The sequence below is a fragment of the Clupea harengus genome, chromosome 8 (genome assembly GCF_900700415.2).
Source record: "Clupea harengus chromosome 8, Ch_v2.0.2, whole genome shotgun sequence".
Taxonomy (NCBI): Eukaryota; Metazoa; Chordata; class Actinopteri; order Clupeiformes; family Clupeidae; genus Clupea; species Clupea harengus.
In genome coordinates this window covers 17,594,834-17,612,333 of record NC_045159.1, presented here as the reverse complement: position 1 = coordinate 17,612,333, position 17,500 = coordinate 17,594,834, and the positions used below count along the sequence as shown (strand labels likewise).

General features: G+C 45.1%; 1 protein-coding gene across 1 annotated transcript in view; it reads left to right on the top strand.

Moving 5' to 3' along the window:
• pknox2 (pbx/knotted 1 homeobox 2) overlaps nt 1-17,500 on the top strand; it is a 64,193-nt gene that overhangs the window by 28,973 nt on the left and 17,720 nt on the right. Inside the window, exons 2-4 of the mRNA XM_031572182.2 lie at nt 2,190-2,296; nt 3,921-4,057; nt 17,018-17,189. Of these exons, the coding sequence (XP_031428042.2) occupies nt 2,210-2,296; nt 3,921-4,057; nt 17,018-17,189 (396 nt within the window). The 5' untranslated portion in view covers nt 2,190-2,209. The remainder of the gene's footprint in view (nt 1-2,189; nt 2,297-3,920; nt 4,058-17,017; nt 17,190-17,500) is intronic.

The following is a 17,500-nucleotide window of genomic DNA, read 5'->3' as shown; positions in this document are numbered from 1 at the left end:
ATGTCGGAAAATCAAGCGAATGGCTTGTCTGTCTGGTGAAGACGTGCGCTCAGACAGGTCACCTCAGGGTATGCAGAGGTCACTCGCCATGGAGAGTTTCCCACAGTGTATGCACAGTCATGGCTGCTAACAAAGACGTCACACACACAACATCAATGCAGGGACACAGGGATGCTGTTTTCTTCTCTGCATTTATGGCTGCGCCCTTTACACGTCTGAGAAATACCTTAGCGATAACTATGTCTTGGAAAGCACCTTGTGCATATGCTTAAGGGGTGTTATATAAATAAGGTTATTAGCATCATGCGTTTATGCTACAAAAGGAGATGGAGAAGGAGGTTTGAAAGCACAGAATGAGCACCGAACGGGTTGTTTTTCCCCAGAGGGGTTGAGACACAGGTAGGGGGCTTTGAGTCAGTATGTTGCAACAAGGGGCCAATTATCTGGAAGCTTCTATCGGAGTTGTGTCTCTGGAGAGCGAGCTGACCCTGGCCAGTGTTAATTAGCCCTCTGACAACGGTCTGATGGGCCACTGATTAGCAGGGAAATGTTGTTAGTTTGCTGTCATGTTGTTGTCATTATATGTTTCTGTGGCTGACCACATTCAGATGGCACCTATGCCATTATGCAACACATGTACAGTTTAGAAAGATCATTTATTAATCAATTATTGGAAGAAATAGAAACACATGATCATTTTTTTCTCCAACTAGATATCTACTCTCACGATAGATAGATAGACAGAGAGAAAGAGAGAGAGAGAGAGAGAGAGAGAAAGAGATAATTCAGTGTTGATCATCTTTTATAATAACAATATATCAATACCTGGTCATTTGACTACTTCTTTTGGTTAGTATAGAGGCTGTCAGACTTTTGAAATGATTTTAGTGGAAATGAAACTCACTTTAGTGAAAATGAAAAGGTCCCATACTGTATAATTCTGCTTTCTCTGCACCTTACCGCTGTTTCTTCAGGTCTGACCCTGACTGGTCTTAAATCACAGTTTAGCACATTCAGATCTACCAATGAACAGACTGACAGAGGAACATGATATCCGCGGCTGCCAACCACATTGAAACAATGTGGCAAGAGCATCTCAATTGATTTTTCAAAGTGAAGCTTTGGTCATGGTTATGTATTATGCATGACACACATGCCCTGTCTTGGCCCATGGCCTCCCCCTTAGGAGATTTGGTTTGGATGAAATGAGATGGGATATTTGTTCAGATTTATAATAAATAGATCTATAACCAAATAATATCTATTTAGATGGAAATATATTTTAGAAAGCTGTGGTCAACATAATTGGATGTTGGAGCAGAGAAGAGGATAATAGAAACACAAGGAATTTAATAGGAAATAATAAGTTGGCGTTAAACTGTACTCATTAAGATAGCAATTAAAATGTTAAACAAATCAATTGTAAATGTCATAACAATGCAAACGGCTTCTGCCCCAGTGCACCGTGTAAAAGGCTACACATATTCTTTCTGCTTGATTAACCATGATGAAAGTACAATCAAACAGATAAACGCTTTATAATAAATATGTCTGTTCTCTTCTGCAACAAATGGATAACCTCTGTGAAGCAGGCCATTACTCTTTTTAGTCACTTTAATTTATTAGCATGTTTAAAAACAACAGGAGTTCGCCCAAAGTGCTTTACAGTCGAGGCGATTAACCTGTTCATCACAACGTGAGACGTTAGTGTCGGAGTTTCGTATTGGCTCAGCCCTTGCTTGCAAAAGTTGTATCTGTTTAGTTACATCGGTAGAACATTTATTGCGTTGGACAGTGAAATGAGATTGGAATTGTAGCAACAGATCAACAGATATTTTCAATACAATTATAGTTGAATAACATACATGAGTACAGTAGTGATTCAGAGTAAAATATTTCTAACCAGAACCCCCTTGCCAAATATCTATTTCCTAATGTCCTCTAAGGCAATTGCTCATTGACTTAACCTAGCATTTCCATCTCCCAAATTGCACTGTTTTTTTATTTTTTATCACAGTACCTCACAAGACATAGAATGGCAGCATTAGCCTTACGGTAACTCCTTTGAAAGTGCTAAATATTCAATGCCTGTGTTATGTGTTACTGGTAGTAGCGCTGGTTGTCTCTATCCGATCTGCTTCATCCAAATGAACTCTGTGTGTCTCTCTGTCTGTCTGTCTGTCCCACAGTCTCCATGTGAACCAGTCCCATGATGCAACATGTGTCCCCAGCACCAGCACTGACAATGATGGCCACACAAAGCGTTCCTCCACCATCGTACCAGGAGAGCCAACAGGTCAGTGTCAGACACATATACTGTACAGTACATCATGATTACAGGTCAGTCTCATACACATATACTGTACAGTTAATCATGATTACAGTACACGTTTTTCAAGGCTCTTTAATAGAGATGGTATGCAACATATATTTTAAATGTGCATTTGTAATTAGCTGTATTTGTTGTATTTAGCATGCCACGCCATGCCAGGCCATGCCACGTCATGCTAAAAGTGCTAAAAAGCTCATGGCATGTGCATGTTTTTGTTTTGTTCTTTTTTCATGACATAAATGAAAAGGCCACCACCACTCACAAGAGCATGTATACAAAGAGATGTATCCTAACCCATAAATGATAAGGCCACCACCACTCATAGGAGCATGTTTACAAAGAGATGAATCCAAACCCATAAATGAAGGTGTGCCAGCAGCATGGCTCCGCTAGTCTGATGTGCACCCTCACACCTTCACACATTCCTCCTCTCCTTTCATGTCCTGGGCTTTGGAGAGAGCAGTGCAGTATGGGTAACTGTACTGCTTCACCACAGCGGTCTACACCCCCACCCCCCTCCGCCCCCCACCCCTCCCTGCAGAACCTCTGTCTCCCTCCGCCCGGAGGATTAGTGCCAGGGGAAGGATCCTGAGCAGCAGGAGCGCAAAAACATGCAAATGAGAGCTAGTTAAGTGTGAAGAAGCTAATTTATTTCCCATTTGGAGCCGGGATTAAGACTTGAAGCTTCCTTCTCCTCCAAACTCACACAGGAGGGAGGTGGGGGTGGGGCCTCGCTTTCAAAAGCTCATCAGGAGGAAGAAGGAAACAGAGAGGGAAAACATGAGAGATGGAAGAGAGGGAAGAGAGGGAAGAGAGAGAAAGAGAGAGAGAGAGAGAGAGAGAGAGGGAGGGAGGGGGAAGAGAGGGAGAGAGAGGGAGAGAGAGAGAGAGAGGGAAGAGAGAGAGGGAGGGAGGGGGTAAAGAGGTGAGTAGAGACAGGGAGAGAGATAGAGAGAAGGAATGAAAAAGAGGGAGAGGTTGGAGTGTATAAGAGTAAAGAGACAGAAAGAAGAAAGACGGGAGGCAGGAGGGGGGATGAGAACGAGAGGAAGAAAGCAAACGAGTGGAGGAGGATGAAGGAGAAAAAGTAACAGAGAAAGAGAGAGAGAGAGAAAAGAGGAAAGAGGAAGTGAGAGAGACAGAATACATTGTAGCGCACCGGCAAATTACCAAGTCACTGTCATGGGTCTCCAGAGAGAAGCTCAGGAGTGGCAGAGAACAATAAAACACAGAAGACATCATGTGCAAGTTTTATGCATTATTACCAAAGAAGACAACCAGTCCCAGAAATGTATCAGAGGTTTCAGGGAAGAAAAACAAGCAATAAAGGGAATACCACTGTATATTATAACTCTAATGCAATAACCTATCACATACACCACAACAAAACAGCCTTTATTCATGATCAGTCGGAAAGATTGGGCTAGCTTGATAGCACCGCTTGTGTGGAAAGCTAGCGATAGCAGCACACATTTGGAGAATAACAGGAGGACGTGGATGTGCCTCCAGTCCACTGACCTGGTTGTTTGTTTGGAGTTGAGCGTTTTTATTTGGGGCTTCAGAGCTTCCCTCCCTCTGTGCTCCACAGATGACGGGAACCACCCAACAGAACTCCAAGACCCAGCAGGTCCACATCCCACCCTCGTCGGCGGCCGCCACCCCCGCCGTCAGTGTGACCCTTGACCCTCAGGCGCAGCTGGAGACGGACAAACGAGCTGTTTACAGGTGAGGCCGGGAGCTGCCCGGACACACACACACACAAACACACACACACACACACACACACACACACACACACACACACACACACACACATCTGTCTGCTCCTTCCCTTTCAAGTCGTGTCGGTTTCCTCTCTGGCTCTCAAGCGGTCGTGGCTAACTGTGGCTAACTGTGGCTAACTTTACTGAAGCCAAATGTTGCATATAACCCCCGATGCTTGCGTTGAACCTTGGTGAGATTGTTTTGTTGGTGAGATTTGTTTTGTCAATGGCAAATGGCGTGTGGCGTGTGGCAATGGCGTGTGGTTCTCTCATACAAATCTCGCTCTATTTACCTGGGTCTCTCCACAAATGGCCCGTAGAGTCATGCAGTGTGGAGTCATTTTTAGCTGTGCTGTGTGAGGAGCAGGTCGTCTATTAGTCTGTGATTAGTCTGGTAGTCCATTAGTCTCTAGTCTAAATGATTGAGGAGATGTCACACTCATAGAGTTTGGGGAGCACACCCTTGTCCAGGGAAATGAAAGCTCTTGGACTACAGAGAAGAGTGCCCTCTACTGGTTGGACCCCAACCAAGCTTATCTTCAGCTGAAGGCCAACACATTGATATTGAGGATATCACTGTCCTCCCTCATAAACCAGCTCATCTGGGTGACTCACATGTTAAAATCATATGTAATCACTGTACAGAGACAATATATTTAGTGGAATTATATATATATATTTGTTTAACACAATTTGTTGGTGTTTAAACCAGTCCTAAAAACTATTTGTTGTGAACAACAAGTCATAAGTCGACACACAACAACTAGTTGTTTTCTTGTTTTTGTGGTGGCTTTGCATAACAGAGAGGAATCAGTAGAAAATAATAAAACAAATCCCCGCATCTATGTGCATATACAGGACCCATAGGCATGGTTTAAATAATAGACAATCCTTTATATGTTATAAATATACTAAATAATACACAATGTGCATTCTACCTATTGGAACCCATGTGCTAAAGCAGGTCTTTATTTTGGGGGGGGCTCTATTTGTGAAAGTAGTACGTGTAAGGTGTTGGTCTATTCCTGACTGGAACATGTGTGCGATGGCTGTAGATGGGGTGCTATGGTGTGGCCCAAATTTGTGTGTGTGTGTGTGTGTGTTGGGGTGGGGAGGTGCGTGTGTGTGTGTGTGTGTGTGTGTGTGTGTGTGAGTGTGCAAGCTGCCTGTCTGCCTGCCTGCCTGGTGTGCTATGATTAGCTACATCTCCTCCTGCCTGCCTGCCTCCCTCTCCTTGCCCCATGGTTTCCCCACCCAGCGCACCCCCTGAGGCAGGCCGTGTGAAGGCCTCGCCAGGCCTGGGGCTCAGGTTCTCAACTCCTCTGAGATACAAGCCTCCCTTTGATGTGAGCAGCAGGCCTGAGGGTGGCTGCGGGCGGTGAGAAGCCCCAACCCCAACCAGCCCGCCTGCCTGCCTGCCTGCCTGCCTGCCTGCCTGCCTGCCTGCCTGCCTGCCTGCCTGCCTCTGCCTCTGCTCCTGCCAGATCCTAGAACATACACACACACACACACACACACACACACACACACACACACACACACACACACACACACACACACACACACACACACACACACACACACACATACACACAGACCACCCTCCAACCAGCACACACATACACACACACATACACTGACACACACACATGCAGACTCAAACACACACACACACACACACACACACACACACACACACACACATGTACAGATGCACAGGAACATGGACGTGCACACACCCTTACCCTTGCACCAATTTTTTCAACACCCCTGCACACTTTTGCACATACACACATGTGCACACATGCAAGCAAACACCCCCCCGACACACACTCTCTATATTCTCCCACCCACCTAGAGAAAGAGAGAGTGTGCGTGCGAAAGAGAGAGAGAGAGAGAGAGAGGGAGAGTGAGAGAGAGAGAGAGAGAGAGAGAGAGGGAGAGTGAGAGAGTATTCAAAGACTTCAAAGACTTTCATCGTCATAACACCTTCAGGTGTATAAAGGTTTTAAATACCTGCAGGCAAATTTCTGCAATTTCTTTTACTTTTTATCCTGAAATTTTGCCTGCGATTCACATAATTAGAGAGACGAAATGGAACAAGATGGACTGAAAAGATGGACACCAGTGGAGAGTTATATGAGAGAGATGTTTGATGCCTACCCTGCGCACAGATAGCAGTAATCCTCAAATGAGGTAGTGCTGATTAATCTACTGATTTATAATTATTTTACCGGGAGGACAGATCCCCATTGTTACTAACCTAGCTTGGGCAGCCGGCAAGAACACACTAAAGATTTCAGTGGTCGGGTGCTTAAGTTGATATGTGCATGTTTTAATTGGATCAAATATGCTGATTCTACACACACTATTGATGACATAATGGATTTAGTCAGTGCCATAGTATCAGATGTGATCTTAGAATAGTTTGAGAGCTAAGTTGCTTAATCAGATGATTAAATACTATACACAAACACTCTTGGCCTTATTTGTGGATAGCTTGTTAACACAAAAGCAAAAAATCGTTACTGCACAATGAAATTATGTCTGATTTTGAATTTGGCAGTTGAATTGATTTGTAGTACATTGAGTGAACACTTCATTGACCCAGAGCTGTGCTTCATGGCCCACTGGCCACTGGTAGAACGGTAGGTGAGTGACCCTTTGATGCATCACCGTGATTATACATTCATCATTATTACATGAACACCAGTGCGGGGTGGTAATATTTGTGTTGAACATCTGGACGAATGTGAAAACAGCACATTTCCAGCAGACTCAGAACTGATACCTACATGTATATACTTCAGATTCACCAAGCATATAGTAGATTAGCTCACAGAGTCTTGGAATAGAATACTAGTTGTACTTCTCATTGAAATAGTTTGCTGAAGAGGTGAACTAATCACAGTCAGAGAGGAAATCCAATTGTGTCTTCCTTGAGATCTGATTAATTATTTAGCCTGTAGTACACCAGTAATTACCCTTTGTTTCAGATTGAAAATCAGTTCTTCACTATACGCTCTCAGATTTCCTGAACTGTGATCTAAAATTGAGTATTAATATAATTGATGAACATTAAAATTGTATACTGTCTATATTAGCAGCCTGTATGACAAAATATTTAATCTCCCAGTCAATATGAATGGTGTCAGTTCTATGGTGAATGCAGGGCTCTTTAGGTGGAAAGCTATGACTAGCCTGTGGATCGTGTTTGTTTTACACACTGCCTAATCCCTCTTCCACATGTGTGCTTAGCTCTGTCTCATCTCTCATCTCTTATTTGCATGGAAATAAATATAGAGACGGTGCAAACGTCGTAGTTAGTTCTCCATGTATTCTGGTGGGTGTAGGCCTTCAGGCTGCTTGTGTGGAGGGGGGGATTGAGTGTGCATGTGATCGTAAAACTTGAGGACCAGAGTTGTAGACACCCAGTATCAATTGCAACAGGGGACCTTTTGATTTTTACTGTGCAGAACTGGTTGGGGAGCCTGCACAGACATCCACAACATACCAGTCAAATCTGCAAACAGATTTTGGTGACTACGTCTTACACGACGTCTACACTATGTATGATGTTGTCAGGCTTCTTATTGCATCTGATGTCTTTCTCTGCAGCCTGAAGGTACATATGCTGCACAGCTGTGGCAGTACAGTTGAAGCGTTTGGTTAAAGTGATCGTTTCAAGACGTCTTTGTTCCCCGTGTTGGTGGATGCTAATGTGTCTCTTATGGCTTAGCACGTTCTCAACATAAATTAGTCATGTAGAGGATGTATGACTGGCAGAATTTCTGCCATAATTGACGAAAAAATGAATACAAAATCAAGCAACCTTTCCCAGTCACCCTAAAAGATGATTTTACACTTGACAGACCTGCTCTTGAATGAAAGTGTGCCGGCGTGGCTTATTGCCCGTATCTGTGCCTCCAATGCACTGGCGTTTATATAGAGTATCACACACATGTGTCTGTGTGTTTAAGGAAAAGAGAGGTAGTGTGTGAGAGTATGAGTGTTTGTATGAGAGTGAGAAAGATTATGTGTATGTATGTTTGTCTGTGTGTGTGTGTGTGTGTGTGTGTGTGTGTATGACTATGTGTGTGTGTCTGTGTGTTTAAGAAAAAAAGACTTGCCGTGCAAGAGCACGTGTGTGTTTGTACGAGACTGAGAGAGATTCTGTGTATGTGTGTGTGTGTGTGTGTATGTGTGTGTGTGTGTGTGTGCATGTGTCTGTGTGTGTGTCAGAGAGACAGAGAGAGAGAGAGAAACCGAGCGAGCAATAGCTCATTGAAATTCGGCGGCGGGGGTCTCCCATTAAAGCGGATGGTGGTGGTGGTGTGGTGTGGTGTGGTGTGGTTGGTAGCGCGGTGCAGTGCCCCCCCGCTCAGGGTGAGCTCCAGACATGTAGCCTGGGGGAGTGGGCCTGCCGTCAGCAGCCCCAGCGTGGGAGCGCCCACAAACAGGGTTTTAATAACGCCAGCGTGCACACAGTCACCCTGATTAGGACGGCAAACACGGCGGAGGAACACACCAAGAAAGGGAAGGAGGGTAGTAGAACCCCCCCCAACCCACCCCACCCCCCCTTAACTGCGCCCCCTTGGCTCCTCTGTGCCCCGTGGGTGGGTGACAAGCAACCCAAACAACAAAAACAACAACAAAAACAACAGCAATGAGAGAAAAAACACAGGAAAGAAGGACGATAAAACACGCTGCCATTATTTTCCAATGTGAGAATGCTTTGATTTCTCTTTTAAAAGCCTTATTATCAGCCGGTGCCTACTGTTTCAGTTTGCATACTGGCGTGTTAGCCCGCCGTCACGCACGGGGCACGGGTACAGCACAGTATGCTACGTCTCTGAAAGTAGATCGCTGCTGTTAAGACTGCTGCAGCGACCGCATCCGAATGAGCATGTTTATGAGTGCATCTCTCAGACCCGTGCCACTCTGATGCTGTGTTTATGAGCGCGAGGGTAAGAATTTCAGTTTCCAGTCTGACTCCTCATTGTTCTGTGCATCTGAGAATAAAAGACTTGAACTTGAACTTGAACTTGAACTTGAACTTGAGTGCATCTCTCAGACTCGTGCCACTCTGATGCCATGTCTATGAGTGCGAGGGCATCTCTCAGACCCGTGCCACTCTGATGCTATGTCTATGAGCGCGAGGGCATCTCTCAGACCCATGCCACTCTGATGCCATGTCTATGAGCGCGAGGGCATCTCTCAGACCCGTGCCACTCTGATGCTATGTCTATGAGCGTGAGGGCATCTCTCAGACCCATTCCACTCTGATGCTGTTTTTGTGGTTTTGTTGGTGTTTTTTCCCTCCATTGACTCCGTCTTCTGCCATATTTCTCACCCCATATATTTCTCTCCCATCTCATCTTTCTGCCCCCCCTCCCCCTCCATCTCATTTTTGCTCTGTCTCTCCCTCTCTCTTTCTCTCTCTCATTCTCCATGTCCTGTAAATGGCACTTTTTATGGGTGCTTTAATAACTCCCCAGGTGCTTGTCCCCAGCTCTCCGCACTGCAGATAGAGCCTGCTGTTTTGGCTCCACACCAGGCCGCCCTGCATCCCACCCACCACCGCAGTCATGCACGAGCCAGCAGAGGCATATGCAAGCCTTTCTCTCTCCCCCCTTCCTCCTCCTCTCTCTCACTCTCTTTCTGTCAGCCCTCCTCCATCGCTCACAGAGGGTCATTTCTCTTTCGTTTTCCCCCCATTCTGGATGTTCTTGGAGAGGAACCAAGTAAATTGATTGCTTTTGTATTTTGAGGGTGTATGTTTCGGAATGATCATTTCTGAAGAGCCATGCCTCAATCATCTAAAGTTGTAATGGCCCCATTTTTGAATTATAGTCTTGTGCCAGACTCGAATTGTATGGTTATTGCAGATTCTGCAAGAAAACACATCTGTTTTACACCAACTAATACCAAGACTTGGATGTAAATTTGGGATGTGTTTAGATTATGGCCTGTCTGTACGTTTAAGTTAGAGAACAATGAAACAACTTGTCTCCCTCTGGAGCGCCTTGTGGTTAGAGAACAATGAAACTACTGGTCTCCTTCTAGAGAGCCTTGTGGTTAGAGAACAATGAAACTACTGGTCTCCCTCTGATGAGGCTTGCGGCTCCCAGTATTATCCCAGTGCATCGTCATGACACCAGCCAGTGGAACTCACCCATACTGAATATAGATGAGCCAGAAACACAGTCTCTTCCATTGCCCTTGTTGTATGAAAATATAGAATGACAAATATAGAATTACAGTGTAACAAATGTGTACAGCACAAGTGTGTTTTATTATATAACCCTACAAACTAAACATGATCAGTTTACCGTTACTCTTTATCAGTACATTACGTCACAATGTGACATGGGCTATGTACTATACTGTGTATCACTACAGTATCACTGTACAACTGTGCAACATCAAGCTCTATCAAGATCATGAGCAAGTAATCGTCCACTATCCTTATCCACACAAGCAGCCCAATGTCCAGTGCAGACAGAAATGTAATAGAAGAAATTAAAAGCATATTATTTATAGAAATGAACAGATTATTTCTATATTTTCAGTTGCATTGCTGTTGTCAAGGAGAAACATGGGATACATTAGCGTCTCCTCCTCCATGGTATCCACATGGTAGCGTTGGCATGAGTTCCAGACTCTTTAGGCCCTGTTTGTAGTGATGGAATCTCTGTAAGCACGCTTAAGTTTGAAGAAGGGACCGGAGAGTTGAAGTCAGGTTTCTGGAGTTTATTTTTGGCGTGGAGACCCCCTCTCAGCTTGGTGCTCAGAGCAAGGCCTACCTGATAGCAGAATGTGTAGGCATTTATACATTTCAGTCAGGTAGAATACAATAGGAGAGGGGATGACCACACCCTTTAGGTGAGAGGAAGGGGGAGACAGTGGGGTGAGGGGTTCACCTATGGGGGAGGGGGTGATAGCATGAACACAAAGGGTCTTAGCAGGAAGGAGCCTATCTGGGGGGGGGGGGGGGGGGGTTCACAAGCCACTTGTTCAGGTCTCAGTGAAACAGACAGAGTACACATCCAAAATGAGTTGCAGATACAACATAAGGAGTTAATGTCTTACAACAACAGAATAGCAATATTTCCAGTTCCATCAGTCCCCTATATGAGCATTTATATGCTCACACAATAACCACCATGCAACAGCCAATCAGAGCAGGAAACATCAATATATGTTAAAGATACAAATGATACAGAACAACAGTAGAATAGCTATTTTGCAGTTCCATCAGTCCCCTATATGAGCCTTTATATGCTCACACAAGAACCACCATGCAACAACAAATCAGGCCAGGAAAACATCAATATGCGGTTCCATCAGTCCCCTATATGAGCATTTCTATGCTCACACAAGAATTATCATGTAAACACCCAGAACCCATATGCAGAGTCTTTCTGCCATGTATGTGAGTATTCTGGGTGGGTAGTCTCTACCATGACAAGAAGTGCTGAATCAGGAACACCAAGCATGTGGATGGCCGGTTGAAGAGTACAGGTGTCCATTGTGGTCATAGGGTTGTCAATAGTCCTTTAGTTTAGGGTGAGTGTGTGTATCTCTGGGGGAAAGGTGGACAGTCCATCACCTCAGCCTGAGGCCACCGCTCCAGGAGGCCAAAAAGCCCCAGGACACACAGAGACAGGGAGGTGTTAGATGCGGTGTGTTGGTGGCAGCTGATGCGGTTTCCCCTCACTCCCGTTGGTCAGGGGAGGGGTAATCTTCTCCTCTGAATGGACGTGAAGTGTTGGGTGACCTCAGGGTCTGAATTCTTGGCTGTGGGTACTTATCAAATCTCACATGAGAAACCAACAGTATGAGGTGTTAACAGAACATTCAAGCATTAACGCATTTGACTGTTAGAGAGGGGGAGGGGGGGATGTTTGGTAACAGGAATGTGCAAGAGTACTTGACAACAATCAAGGCACACGGCTTGGGCAAACTTACAGGGATAAGGGTGGAACAAACAAAGACAAAAGGCACAACTTCGACAAAATAACATAAAATTGTGTAAGCACTAAAGGCACAAACTTCAACAAAATAAAAGGTTAACATACAATAGTGTAAGCACTGTCAGTAGATAAGTCAACTCCCCCTATATGATAGCTTGGATGCTATCACCATTGAAAAGTATATACAGGGTAAAGCAAGGCATTGTCAGACTTAAATCATACCAGACAATAAACAAAACAAAGTCAGTGGTCAAAAGTATGTCCTGGTATATTCTCACTCAGTCGGTGAGTGGAATTGAGTCGTGTTAAGTCCATTCATACAACGGCTGCCCAGCCAATACACACATACACGCACTCGTTCGCTCAGGACACGCATTGACTGACTCGAGGGGAAACAAAGACAAGATAAATTAATTTAGGTTACACACGTATGCAACACACAACACAAATTGTTAGCAGATGTCTGCCTCCTCACTATTCAATGGTGTGATTTGACTATCAGACAGCGGCTGGTCACTTGAACAACGAGCATGGGGATGCTTTTTATTTAAAAGGGGCTTCCCAACCTATCGTGGGCCCAGCTAATGTGAATCATTTATTTTACGTTTCTCCGAAAAGGCATCTTATTTCCATGTACCTTAAACATATACACCCAGGACGAAGACTTTGTTCCATTAATATGCTTACAATTACTCGTAATTGAACGAACACTGCAAACAATTACTCGTAATTGTAACACAACATACAATGGGCCTCATTCTCGAACGCAGTTAAGAAGAATTTAAGAGGAATTTAAGAGGAATTTAAGAGGAATTGGATTTAGGACAACATTTGGCATTCATGAAAGTTTTCTCATCTGGGATTTGCTCTGAACTTCAGAAGACTTTCCGAACTCGAAATAGCAGTCGTAACTCGGCCAGAGTTTTCTCAAATGCGATTCCTTAAAAAACCACAAGAGGGCCATCTTGTGGTTTTTTAAGGAATCGCATTTAAGAAAACTCTCCGTGTTGTGAGAAATTTGTGAGAAATCGTTGGTGATTGCGTTCACATCAACTCTACAGATCCTCGGATTAAAGTATCATTAACAATTACGTTTCACATGTAGGCCTATAGTCATGATTCTACGAGGCACCGTGATGTCATAAAATAAATAAAAGGACTACACCGGAATGCTGCGCTCGTCTAGTGAGCGTCGTTTGGCACTGCCGTCTGTGCAAGTACGACAATCCAGAATTTTCAAGTAGTTCCACGTTGGTGGAACGAACTGCCTAGTACTACCAGAGCAGGCACGTCCCTCTCTACCTTTAAGAAGCTTTTGAAGACCCAACTCTTCAGAGAGCACCTCCCTTCCTAACTGGTACTTCGACTAGTGCTTAACTTGCACTTATAGCAGTTACATTCCTGCACTTCGTTTTTATTTCCTATTTCGTTTTTCTATTTCTTATGTAAAGTAGTATTTATTGTTACACTAGGTCTATATTGCTCGTAGCTTGACTGTTCTATCCCTTGTACGTCGCTTTGGACAAAAGTGTCTGCTAAATGACTAAATGTAATGTACACGAACACTGCAAATGTAAGTGAATAAATAAATAAGCACTAAACTCAATCACGTTGATATAGCTATAGTGGAATAGAATGGACACATCTACATCCTGCAACAGTCCATCTCTGCACCGTTCAAGTCATAGACATATATAGTTGAAGTTAGATCTGCGTTTACTCGACGGTGATGCTTTCCGCTTTGACATGACTCGTTTACGAGTTGCTTTCGTGTAGATTCGGTCGATTCCGACTGCACACGTCACTACGGTTGCGTGCCCTTATAAGGAGCTGGCAGGGCGTGTATGTATGCAAATTCAGGAGCACAAGAACGCGCTTTCAATTTAAGAAAACTCTTCCGGGGGAGCACAGCCCAGAAAACTTCTGCTGCGTAGGACCACATTTTCAAGCGTGCATGAATTTGGCGGATGTCTTTTGCTTACGTTGTTTTTCCGAAGCCCGTAAGAAACATTTCAGAAGAAACTTCAGAAAATGTTCGAGAATGAGGGCCAATGATCTTATCTCGGAGTAATAAATCATGTAGGCCCATCTTATAAGTCTTCACTCCTGCTAACTGGCTAAAGTTTGATCATTTCAGCCATGGGCCAGATAGTGCTGTTTGAGCATGCGCAGTCGCTACTGATAGTCAAAGTTGCCCATTTAAGAACACAGGACAACACAGATCGACGCACATAGGCTTACACAATGAACATAAAACACAGAACAGACAAACACATATCACGCCGAAACAAACCTCAGAAACTGACTCTTCCTGGTCCCTTTAATGAACAATAAAGTCAATTGTAGTGAACGGGACTATTCTATGTGCAGAAAGTTTTCAACTGAGCTCTCTAAACTGCGGCCAGCTTGAACTACAAGTTTAAATGCCTTTGACGGCAATTTTAAAAACCCCACGCTATAATCAAGATTACCCTTACCACGCACCTCAACCCAACCCATTGCATTTATTACAGTTTACTCGGATATCGAATCAAACCGCCTCGCTCTGAAAAGCAAATGCCTGCACCGGCACGATGGCTCGGTCAGCTAATATTGCGAATTTGAAAACGTCTTTCACCCTGTAAAAATTCAACACTGGAAGTATGTGCGCTGGACCTCAAGTAATTTATCCAACGTTTGTTCACAGCCTACACCCTTATGTACTTTGGTCAAAACAATTCTGCACATAGAATGAGCGTAAATAGCTTACCTGTCCCGTTCACAATGTATGAAGCGTCGGCTTGGATTCTCTGCTGTTTCGGGGAGATATAGATCTCCTCTGGCATTCGAAGGACCATGATGGAATCTCTGTAAGCACGCTTAAGTTTGAAGAAGGGACCGGAGAGTTGAAGTCAGGTTTCTGGAGTTTATTTTCGGCGTGGAGACCCCCTCTCAGCTTGGTGCTCAGAGCAAGGCCTACCTGATAGCAGAATGTGTAGGCATTTATAGATTTCAGTCAGGTAGAATACAATAGGAGAGGGGATGACCACACCCTTTAGGTGAGAGGAAGGGGGAGACAGTGGGGTGAGGGGTTCACCTATGGGGGGAGGGGGTGATACCATGAACACAAAGGGTCTTAGCAGGAAGGAGCCTATCTGGGGGGGGGAAGGGTTCACAAGCCACTTGTTCAGGTCTCAGTGAAACAGACAGAGTACACATCCAAAATGAGTTGCAGATACAACATAAGGAGTTAATGTCTTACAACAACAGAATAGCAATATTTCCAGTTCCATCAGTGGTGTCAAGGACATCATCCACACTGGGGGGTGGCAGGGCTGCTGCTCGCACAGCATCTAGTGTCATGATCTGGAGACAAGGGAGCGAGAGAGGGAGGGAGAGAGAGAATGAGAGAGGAGGAAAGGGAGGGAGGGAGAGAGAGAGAATCACAGAGGGAGAAAGAGAGAGAGGGTGAGAATCAGAGAGGGAGAAAGAGAGAGAGAGAGAATCACAGAGGGAGAAAGAGAGAGAGAGAGAGAATCACAGAGGGAGAAAGAGAGAGAGGGTGAGAATCAGAGAGGGAGAAAGAGAGAGAGAGAGAATCACAGAGGGAAAAAGAGAGAGAGAGAGGGAGACCGAAAAGAGAGGAGAAAGAAAGCGAGAGGTTGAGCTATCCCCCCTCCAGGGTGCATTGGATTGGGGAGGAGAGGAGAGGAAGTGCCTGTGCGGCTGCAGGGGCCTCTGGATGAGTGTGTGTGTGTGTGTGTGCGGCTGCAGGGGCCTCTGGATGAGCCTGGCTGGATGGATGGCTGGCTGGCTGGAGGGAGGGCTGTGAGGCTGGGGCTGGGGCTGGGGCTGTGAGCTTGCGGCGGTGGCGGTGGCGGTGGCGGCGCCTGCTTAGTATTCCTGTCACGTCGTCTGAAAGGAGCCGCATTAAATTGGGATCAGGCAGATTAGAGTCTAATATAGACGGCTATTAAAGGCTGCAAATGAGAGCGATGGGTTACAGCCGGAGCCAGGGGCCCCCTTCACCCAGTCCTCGCAAACACAGAGGAAGTGCTCTGGAGGACACAAACACCCCCACATACACACACACACACACACACCTACACGCGCACACACACACACACACACATTCACACACATGCACACAAATGCACACCTACATACACACACACACACACACTCACACACACACACACACACATGCATACAAATGCACATATACAAACACACATACACACAAATGCACACCTACACACACACACACACACACATACACACAAATACATACATATATATATTCATACACAGGCTCATAGACACACACATACACAAACACACATACTCATATGAATATATACAAACACACACACACACACTCACACACACACACACTCACACACACACACACACACACACACACACACACACACACACACATACACACACACACACACGCACACGCACATACACATAGTCACACACATACATACACACACACACACACATGCACAAACACACAGACATACACACACACACACACACACATGCATATGCATATGCACATGCACATATACATAGACACACACATTGATGCACACACATACAGTATAAGGACACAAATATACACACACACACATACATCCATAAATTAACATGCATCTGCAAACATATACACACACACACCTAGGCTGAATTCTGGCGAGGTATTTTCACGACACACATCATATCCACATGTTCATGAGATGAAACTGTTAGCACGCTCTGCTCTGCTCTGCACAAGACACCTTTCCTGTGCACCCCTTTGATCACCCAAGACAATGGCTATTTGATGAGCCTCACAAGCTCCCCGCATTCAACTCAAACAAACAATATATACTTTTACATAACCCCAGCCGAGCTTCAGCAACCATGAGCGATAGAAGTGAGGCTGAAGTGACCGTTGTCCACCCCCCCCCCCCCTGCAGGCACCCCCTCTTCCCCCTGCTGGCGCTGCTGTTTGAGAAATGTGAGCAGGCCACGCAGGGCTCCGAGTGCATCACCTCGGCCAGCTTCGACGTCGACATCGAGAACTTCGTGCACCAGCAGGAGCAGGACCACAAGCCCTTCTTCAGCGAGGACCCCGAGCTGGACAACCTGGTGAGACTGGAGACACACACACACACACACACACACACACACACATACACTCACATAAATACACACACAAACACCCTGCCTACACACCCACATAAAGTTGTCACCTGCTCCGCCAACTCCCCCTACAGGCTGAGGCTGTCACGTAACCCAGCCCACGTTCAACCTGCTGAAAGCTAAACTGCTGATGCAGGGCTTCTGAGGATGTAAAGAAAAAGTTTTCAACTCATTTCTCTTTTCTTTTTTTTTATCAAAAACAATAAGCAGAGAGCCCTCTCCTCCTCTTCCATCCTCTGATTCAGATCTCAATGTGC